We start from the raw sequence: 9,761 nt of genomic DNA, 5'->3' as shown, positions 1-9,761 counted from the left end.
ACAAAATTTCTAAAAAAAAATTATATTAACAATTATTTGAATAATTATGATTAAAGAAGAAAAAAAATTATTTCTCACTCACACACATATACCCCTTTTGGTAACCTTCTCACTCAAGCCTATGTCTCACAATCTCTTCTATCATAATTACACAACACATATTTTTCTAATTTTGAATAGTAAAAATATTAGTTTACCAATTAAGTAAAAAAAATGTACTAATATGCAAACAAACCCGAATTTGAATCATTGAAGAATTAAACCAAGCGACCCAGTTTTGTACCCCCAAAGAATTAAACCAAAGCAAATTTCGTTACATGTAATTTCGTCGAACATCTGGTGCGCAACTTCACAAAACTCCTCCAAGGGTTTAAGGATCTTTTTCGCGTCTGAACAAAAAGAGAGTGAGGAAGGAAAAAACCCAAAAAAAAATGTCACTGCTTCGGATTTTGTCGACTCTTCGCAGAGCAACACATCGCACTTCACTTTCTTTCTCTTCTTCACGGAATCCGATCTGCACCACTTTTGCTAATTCTTCACTCTCCCGTAATTTCCAGATTCATCTCTTCTTCTTTTCTCAAATCCAATTGAAATTGAAATTGAAATCTTCACTGTGTTTAATTGCAGGGAAACCAAGGATTTCGTATCAGAATGATTACGGGGGCCATAAGACGAATTCACATCTCTTGGATCCTCGTCTTTGGATTATCTTTACAGGACAAGCTGGTGCGTACGTATGCTCAATGTTTAGATAATTTTGTAATTTCATGATTCTAATTACCGATACGGTTCCTTCCTTTTTCCAGCAATCCTTGGGTTTTGTGGGAACTCTGTATTGGCAGAGGATGAGAGTGGGCTAGAAAAAATAGAGGATGGTTCGGTTGTGTCTAATATACACACATCTAAGTGGAGGGTGTTTACTGATAGTGGAAGAGATCATTTCTTTCAGGTTGGTATTTGAAGAATGATGCTCATTCTGTATTTCTTCTTTAACAAGGTACTGCTAGATAATTTGCTTTTATCTTATAGGGGAAACTGGAGCCGGCCGAGAGGCTTTTTGGTTCGGCAATACAGGAAGCTAAAGAAGGTTTTGGAGAGAGGGATCCACATGTTGCATCTGCATGCAACAATCTGGTTGGTCTCTGTGAGGCTTTTATGTATCTCTTATAAGTTTCTATGTTTAGTTCCTTTAGATCATAGTGCTTGTTGCTTTTTCATTTCATATGATATTGCATAAACACTGTATCAGTATCCCGAGTATGGTCCTCTAAGAATAAGTGTTCTAACAGGTATACTGTTTCTGGCTGAGCAATATTTATATATATATATATATATATATATCTTAGCACAACGGTTTCATGATCAGTCTCTTTCTGAAAAGTTAAATTCTTATTTGGGAGAGTTAACTCTTTTGAAAAATTTTCATTCTTATGGTTCTCTGCTAACACTTGTTATTTCTTGTAATATAAAACTAATTGCTCTATCTTTTCCTTCCTCTATGTAAGGCAGAGTTATATAGAGTCAAGAAAGAATTTGACAAAGCAGAGCCCTTATACCTGGAAGCTGTTAGTATCTTGGAGGATTTCTATGGTCCTGAAGATGTGCGGTGAGACATCAACATCTTTTGAGCTGATACTTAATTAATTAAGTGCCATTGGCTTGAACATCACCACACATATTGTAAAGTCTTTACTTTTGAGTTTTGATGCTACCTGACTAATACTATTTGTTCTGAAACATATATATATTTACGATCACTCTCATAGTTTGGTTGAGCTGGCTGAGTTTTCTGGTACATTTTACTATTTTTAGTTATATACCCCTGTTACTCTGTTAGAGTACTTACCCTTTCCCTGAAGGCCTCTTCCTGACAAGACAATTTATAGATTCCTAATTCTTTAAGGCTCTTACGTTTGGCCTGCTTAGTGATCTTTTTGACCCCCACTGGCTAGATTGAATGTCATGCAACACCTAGAAACATCAGGAATTGTGTTACATGTTATACATACATTTTGGTGACAGGTTTGACTCCTTTATTGTTTTTGTACCCTTCATTCATTCAACCGTATTGTTAACAATGCAGTGTTGGTGCTACTCTCCACAACCTTGGACAACTCTATCTTGTCCAGCGAAAACTTGAGGAAGCTCGTGCGTGCTATGAGGTAATCACAATTTTTTTTTTTTGCAAAACTAGGCTATAGGCATCAGATATGGATTGGTCAGGACGAGTACTTTTCTTGGCTATCTGGGTGACTTCAGTGTTGCTATTGGATATTATGAGGTGTGTTTGCTGTTCTTTCTTACATGAGACAATTAAGATGGACGGGAGTCATGAATGTTGCTCGCTATGTTACATATTGAAGTCTAGATGCTTTAATCAGATAATTGGTCCAAATTAAAATTTTTAAAATCGTGTTCTACCTCTTTTTCTGAGAAACTGATCCTAAATTGACCATGATTACGACATCCATAGTATATGTACTTGTCTGCTTGTTATTTCCTGTTGTTTGCCTGTATTTATATTATACTTGATATATTGATATCATATACTGCCACCAAATTCAAATGATAAAATTTTACATTCTGTGATGCTTACAATTTATTCTTAACTTTTTTTGCTGATGGTTCCCTGTGCAGCGTGCTTTAAAGGTATGGTTATGGTTATTAATCTTTATTATTTTCAAGTCACACTTGTGTTAGTATGTATTTTTCCTCTTATCCTTTGTTGTGATTCCCGTCTAGATGAAAGGCCGAGTCCTGGGACATAATCATACTGATTTTGCAGAGACAATGTATCATCTTGGAACGGTACTCTCATGCTTCACTTTTCTTGCTTTTATTAATCTTCATGAGCTCTTTAAACTTGTAATGAACTGTACACTTCCTTTCTTGAGATTCTTGCATATTAGCCACATATTGTCACCCTGAACTTTAAAATTGCCTCTTGCCTATTCAGACATGTGATCAAATGCATCTAATATGACACATCCATGCTGTCATGAAGTCTGATTTGGATCTATCATTTTAAACTTCCTTCTAACATATGATTTGATATTCGACAGGTATTACACCTGCAAGGAAAAGTTACAGATGCGGAAGCACTTATTCTGGATTCTCTTAAAATACTTGAGGCATGTCGATATCTTTATGATAACTGATATATGTGCCATCTTGACGTTTTATTTTGTCAATTGGATGCTTCCTTATTGTAGTTTTGGTTTTTATAATGTTAGGAAGGTGGTCAAGGAGAGTCCATGACATATATCAGGAGACTGAGATATCTTTCTCAGGTTTTTTTGCCTTAAAGTTTCCTTGTTATTTAGATGTCTCCTTCTACTTTTACAATGCATTGATTTTGAGCACAGCATGAAGTAAACCAGAACCACTCCGGACGAAAACCGTAGAAATTTGTTGGCTTATATAACTCACAATTCTCAACATCTGTGTCGTTCCATTAAGTGATTTTGAAATTTCTGTTATTTTACATTCTCATCTGTCGTTTCAGATATATATACGATCCAATCGTCTGGCTGAGGCTGAAAACCTTCAGAGGAAATTTTTGCACATGATGGAATTATCAAAGGTGTGGTGTTTTCTTACTTAATTTTCCTTTAGCTGTATCGTTCAATAATTTAACATGTTACAGTCTGTTTTGCTGCATAATTCCTTGTAAATTCCAACTTTCTAATGTAGTACTGAAGGAAACTGTTCTAACTTCCTGTTAAGTTTTTTCTTTTGAACTACTTAATTATGCATAAATCGTAAGTTGAGAAAATCACTTACATAGATGGAGCTAGTGGCAATCAATTAATCACAGGGATGGAACTTGCACCATTTTTACCTGTAGTTCTTACTTAATTGCTAAAATCTATGACAGGGATTGAACTCAATGGAGGCTATAACTGCAGCTGAAGCATTAGCGCTCACTTTACGATTATCTGGGCAGCTGGGAGAAGCTCTAGAACTTTTTGAAAAGTGAGCACACAAAATCTTGATTGGGTTATCAGATTAAAATACGAGGATCCTCAAACTAAAGCTCTATGACAATTTTCCTGTCAGGTGTCTCAATGCCCAAAAGAAATTACTTCCAGAAGGACATATCCAGGTTCACTCCTTTTTTTAGAAAAATCATCTTTATAATGGAAATCGAGTTAGTATTCAGCTTGTCTCCTCTCTTTGGCTGATAGATAGGTGGAAACTTGCTGCACATCGCGAAGACATTTATGCTTCAGGCTAGTCAGTTGGGAAGAACTAATATCAGTGAAGCTCTATTCAAACTAGAAAAAGCGAAGAATTATCTTGAAAACTCAACAAGGTTGGTCTCTATATATATTTCTGTACTAGCTCTCTTTCTTAGCGTAAACTGATGGTTGATATTTGATTTTTCAGTCTCATGTATGAGAATATAACAAAACTATTGGTGTGATGTGTGGTGTAAACCAGGATAGCAAAAGACGTTCTGCTTAAGTTGAAAAATCAAAAGAGCAAAGCGCAGAAACACGAAAAAGCAAGTGCGACTCTTAGGAATTATGAACATGCAGCTTTAGTTATATTGGTGGGTGTCGCTTGAAGTCATACTTGTACGTATATATATGTTTGATTGTCTTAAAAACAACGCGTTTGGGACGTTTTCTATTTCTTTGCAGCTGCAATCTTTTGAGAGCCTTGCAGCTTTAGAGACAAGCAAAAATGAGATCCAGGAGCCAAAGGTTAGTACTGCAATGCGAAAGCTCAACACAGTTATAGAATCAGACACAAGCTTTCTTCTCGTTTCATTTGGTTCTGTGTACTTGACTTGATGATGAACACGCAATTGACTTCGTATTCCATAGACTATAGAACAAGCCTGTGTAAACCTGTTGATTCATGACATTGCAGGAAACAAATCCGCATGCAGCTGAAGAAACCCTTCTCCAATGTGTTTCAGCTTACAAAGAGGTAAAGAAATAGATTGCTTTCCATTCATAACTAACTAAACAACCTAAAGAATACTTATATATCACAGCTTTCATTAGAATCTAGTATCTCTACTTCTTTTCCTTTCTCTGTCTCAAAGATCAGTCCTAACCAGAAAGGATTTTGATACATCGTGCAAAGTAAATATTGGAACACTGATTCTTGTTTTGTGTAGTTTGGTAGTGGAACTCAGCTGCAAGATTCTCCTGAAGTAAAATCTGAATACCTTTCGTGTCTTAAGCATCTCTCAGCTTTATTAGGCAACAAAGGGACGACGCTCGACTCAAAGGATAGTCCTATTTCTTTACCAGAGCTGAAGGAAGAAGTTACATGAGTTCCTTTTGGAAAAAAAAAAAAAACCAACTAAATTTTTTTATTTTATTTTTCCTGTAAAAGTTAAAAACTAAGAAATATCCTCCAAAATATTTGTATTTTAGTTTCTAAAATATATAATACGTTGTTTAATTGAGAACAAATATAAATTCGAATTTTTTGTATTCATATGTACATGAAAAATCTAAATTAAACCAATCCAAATGGTGGTAGTACTGTATTTTGTTTTCTACATTTCATAAACCTCGTAAACCAATAATTTCAACCGAGAAATGGATTTAAAATTGAATTTATAAATATTTTTTGTTTCCATAAAACCTGAAGCGGCTGATTGATTAAACCCTAAAGGCCTAAAACCCCTCTTCCTCAAGGATTCATCTTTACATTATCTTTCAACTGAACTAGTTCTGCAATGAGCGATTCTTGTCTGAATCTGCGGTAACTTCAAAAGAACCCATCAAAGAACTTTTTGTTATGACAAGAAGATACATTTATACACACGCGTGATACATGCGAGACGAATGATCAAGAGATCATCATCATCTCTCTCTTCTTCTTTGCCTTCACTCGAAACCCTCTTGAAGCTCTGCAAATCTGAGATTCATCTTAATCAAATCCATGCCCGAATCATCCGCAAAGGTCTTGAACAAGACCAGAACCTCATCTCGATCTTGATCTCATCGTCTTCTTCATCTCTCTCTTACTCTTCCTCTGTTTTTAACCGTGTTTCTCATCCTTGTCCTTATCTCTGGAACCATTTCGTTCAAGGGTACTCGGATAAGTTTCTCTTCTTCGAGACTGTTTCGCTTCTTGTGTGTATGATGAGAACAGGTTTTGCTCGACCTGATAAGTATACTTTTCCATTGGTCATGAAGGTTTGTTCTTGCAATGGGCAGGTTCGTGTTGGTTCAACGGTTCATGGGTTGGTTCTGAGGATTGGGTTTGATAAAGATGTTGTTGTGGCCACAAGTTTCGTTGATTTTTATGGTAAATGTAAGGATTTGGGTAGTGCACGTAAGGTGTTTGTCGAAATGCCTGAGAGGAATGCGTTTTCTTGGACAGCTTTGATTGTAGCGTATGTGAAATCTGGGGAGTTAGAGGGAGCCAAGAGGATGTTTGATCTTATGCCTGAGCGTAATCTTGGATCTTGGAATGCTTTGGTTGATGGTTTGGTTAAATCCGGAGATTTGGTTAATGCTAGGAAACTGTTTGATGAAATGCCTAAGAGAGACATTATTTCTTTTACTTGTATGATTGATGGATATGCGAAAGGTGGTGATATGGTTTCTGCTCGAGATTTGTTTGAGAAAGCGAGTGATGTTGATGTTAGGGCATGGTCAGCTTTGATATCGGGTTATGCACAGAACGGTCAGCCGAATGAAGCCTTTAAGGTGTTTGACCAAATGTGTGCTAAGAATGTCAAACCTGATGAGTTTATAATGGTGGGTTTGATGTCAGCTTGTTCTCAGATGGGTTGCTTTGAATTGTGTGAACAGGTTGATACATATCTGCACCAGAGCATGAAAAAGTTTTCTAGTCATTATGTTATACCTGCTTTGATAGACATGAATGCCAAGTGTGGTCACATGGACAGAGCAGCTAAGTTGTTTGAAGAGATGCCTCAGCGGGATCTTGTTTCATACTGTTCAATGATGGAAGGGATGGCTATTCACGCGTGTGGATATGAAGCTGTTCGACTGTTTGAGAAAATGGTTGATGAAGGTNTTTTACTTGTATGATTGATGGATATGCGAAAGGTGGTGATATGGTTTCTGCTCGAGATTTGTTTGAGAAAGCGAGTGATGTTGATGTTAGGGCATGGTCAGCTTTGATATCGGGTTATGCACAGAACGGTCAGCCGAATGAAGCCTTTAAGGTGTTTGACCAAATGTGTGCTAAGAATGTCAAACCTGATGAGTTTATAATGGTGGGTTTGATGTCAGCTTGTTCTCAGATGGGTTGCTTTGAATTGTGTGAACAGGTTGATACATATCTGCACCAGAGCATGAAAAAGTTTTCTAGTCATTATGTTATACCTGCTTTGATAGACATGAATGCCAAGTGTGGTCACATGGACAGAGCAGCTAAGTTGTTTGAAGAGATGCCTCAGCGGGATCTTGTTTCATACTGTTCAATGATGGAAGGGATGGCTATTCACGCGTGTGGATATGAAGCTGTTCGACTGTTTGAGAAAATGGTTGATGAAGGTATCGTTCCTGATAATGTTGCATTCACTGTAATATTGAAAGTTTGTGGTCAAGCCAGGCTTGTTGAGGAGGGGTTAAGGTATTTTGAGTTAATGCAAAAGGAGTATTCTATTACGGCCTCTCCTGATCATTATTCCTGCATTGTGAATCTTCTTAGCCGGACAGGAAAGCTTAAAGAGGCTTATGAGCTTATCAAATCCATGCCTTTTGAAGCTCATGCTAGTGCTTGGGGTTCGCTTTTGGGTGGTTGTAGTCTACATGGGAATACTGAGATAGCAGAGGTAGTTGCAAGGCAACTCTTTCAGCTTGAACCAAAAAGTGGCGGTAATTACGTGCTTCTATCAAATATATATGCAGCTTTAGACCGGTGGGCGGATGTTGCTCATCTTAGGGACAAAATGAAGGAGAGTGGCATTAACAAGATATGTGGCCGAAGTTGGATACGTCGATAAGCACTCTGTCATCTAACCCTGTCGATGGAAGACTTTGCTTTAACCTAACAAGACGCTCAGGCAAAAAACACCAAAACAGAACCAGCCTGAAACATCATTGCTTGGATAACAGTTTTACCATTGTGTTATTTCTCTGGCTTAACCGCCCATTTCAAATGAAAATGGAAGGAGTAAAACTGAATATTGTCTTCATGTGGTTAAGCATGTAAATATCTTTTGTGGTTATGATATACAATGATTACTATGTTATATAAACTGGCTTTATAAAGATCAAAATATATGTAAATTACCTTCAAATTCTATAAAAATTAAAAAGACATTACAAAAAAAATAAAAACCATAAAAGGGTTGCTTAGTTCATTTGCTCTTATCTTGCTGCTCATTTGACATATTTCAAATCTTTTCTGGACATCATAATTTGGACTTGTTGATCCACAAAAGTCTGTACTTGTACCAATCTAGACCCACTTCGGAGCTAAATGTTGTGCATCATCATGGTTATTGTCGCCACCATCAGAATCATCCATCATCATCAAAATCAGAATCAAAATCATCATCAACTAAATCAGAATCAGAATTATCATCATCATCATCATCATCCTCTTCAAAAAGCAGGCAACCGGAAGGACATTCTTGTTGGCTCCATTCGATCCCACATTTGTAGCAAAACACATGTCCACATCTACACAATGTACGCACAAAGACATAGTTGAAATAGAACAATTCATATATAAAAAAAGTAACTTAATCAGGTTCAATAATTACATGCAAGTCATGCGGCTGCAACCCTCATCACGTCCAATCAAGTGCCCACAGTGGTCACATTGACGCCACATATTGTCGTTTGCCAAAGACACAAGCTTCATGTCATTAAGTTCACGGTTCAAGTTCTTGTACTCATCACAGGACAAGTCAGAATGCCATGGTACTCTGCATTCAATGCAGAAGAGTCCATAGCAATTGATACATGACCGGGCATTGGACGACTGGTCGGTTTCACTGGAAAGCTTGGTTTTGGACATCAACATTGAGCAGGTTGGATATGGGCAATAGATTTTCTCTGCAACAGGGATTAAGTCCTCTTCCATCTTCTGTTTCCACATCTCAACCAGCATTGGTGTCAAAACCTTGCTACAACTTTCAACAGTGAGCTCAGACTTGCATCCATACTCAAGGCATATGGGCAATGTTCCACTAAACAGCCTCACTTCCACATACTGTTTCACGTACGAAAAGCAATGGCGGTGAAGGCACTTGTCATTAAAGAACATGCCCTCAGCTTCGGTTTCTTCAAAACAAATGGTACAAACTTCCTTCTGTGGTGTTGCCTTCACATCAACGCTACTACTCGTGCTTTGAGAAACCATTGCATCCATTGCAAGACTAAAGGCAAATTTAAAACCATTTGGGGTAGCCAAAACAAGTTCAGTACAAGTCATTTTTCCTCTTAAGGCGTTGGACTTGGTCCACTAGATGGACAATCTTCTGGTTAGGCATCTCTCTGACTCTACCATTTATCTGCAGTAAAAATTCAGAGACAGCCCAACTATTAGTTAATTAAACATCTAAAGCGAGAGAGCTATTCCGTTTCCAAATGCAGTTACTAACAATAAAAATAAGAGTCCCTAAAAATAATGGCAACAAAAAGAAATAGTGAAGAAAAATTGGTATATTTAAATAAACATCCGATGAGATTTCAAATACGATAAAATTAATTTGCAGGATAGAACATTTTCTTTATCTAAGTCAAAGTAGCACTACTTTTTTTTTATAAATAAAACTAACTAAATAATTAATTAATAGAATAAAGATA

General features: G+C 37.0%; 2 protein-coding genes and 1 pseudogene across 3 annotated transcripts; 2 read left to right on the top strand and 1 right to left on the bottom strand.

Moving 5' to 3' along the window:
- LOC104724120 (kinesin light chain 3-like) lies at positions 291-5,457 on the top strand. Its single transcript, XM_010442571.2, has 18 exons — positions 291-546; positions 628-726; positions 807-949; positions 1,030-1,134; positions 1,506-1,606; positions 2,084-2,162; positions 2,638-2,649; positions 2,743-2,808; positions 3,063-3,131; positions 3,234-3,290; positions 3,506-3,583; positions 3,878-3,975; positions 4,060-4,105; positions 4,188-4,315; positions 4,444-4,555; positions 4,647-4,709; positions 4,879-4,938; positions 5,132-5,457. Exons 1-18 carry the CDS (start codon positions 432-434, stop codon positions 5,288-5,290), a joined length of 1,590 nt encoding a protein of 529 aa, XP_010440873.1. The 5' UTR covers positions 291-431; the 3' UTR covers positions 5,291-5,457.
- LOC104724119 (putative pentatricopeptide repeat-containing protein At5g37570) lies at positions 5,629-8,232 on the top strand. Of its 2 annotated transcripts, none has more exons than XM_019232288.1 (2): positions 5,629-6,561; positions 7,047-8,232. In XM_019232288.1, exons 1-2 carry the CDS (start codon positions 5,811-5,813, stop codon positions 7,946-7,948), a joined length of 1,653 nt encoding a protein of 550 aa, XP_019087833.1. In that variant the 5' UTR covers positions 5,629-5,810; the 3' UTR covers positions 7,949-8,232. The 2 variants fall into 2 exon arrangements, with proteins under 2 accessions (XP_019087833.1, XP_010440872.1); XM_010442570.2 differs by having other exon boundaries at positions 5,629-7,011; positions 7,497-8,232.
- On the bottom strand, positions 8,531-9,445 carry LOC104728251 (annotated as a pseudogene).

This window comes from Camelina sativa, chromosome 11, assembly GCF_000633955.1.
Source record: "Camelina sativa cultivar DH55 chromosome 11, Cs, whole genome shotgun sequence".
NCBI classification, from domain to species: domain Eukaryota; kingdom Viridiplantae; phylum Streptophyta; class Magnoliopsida; order Brassicales; family Brassicaceae; genus Camelina; species Camelina sativa.
The sequence above is the reverse complement of the archived record's forward strand: the minus strand, read 5'-3'. Positions and strand labels throughout refer to the sequence as shown.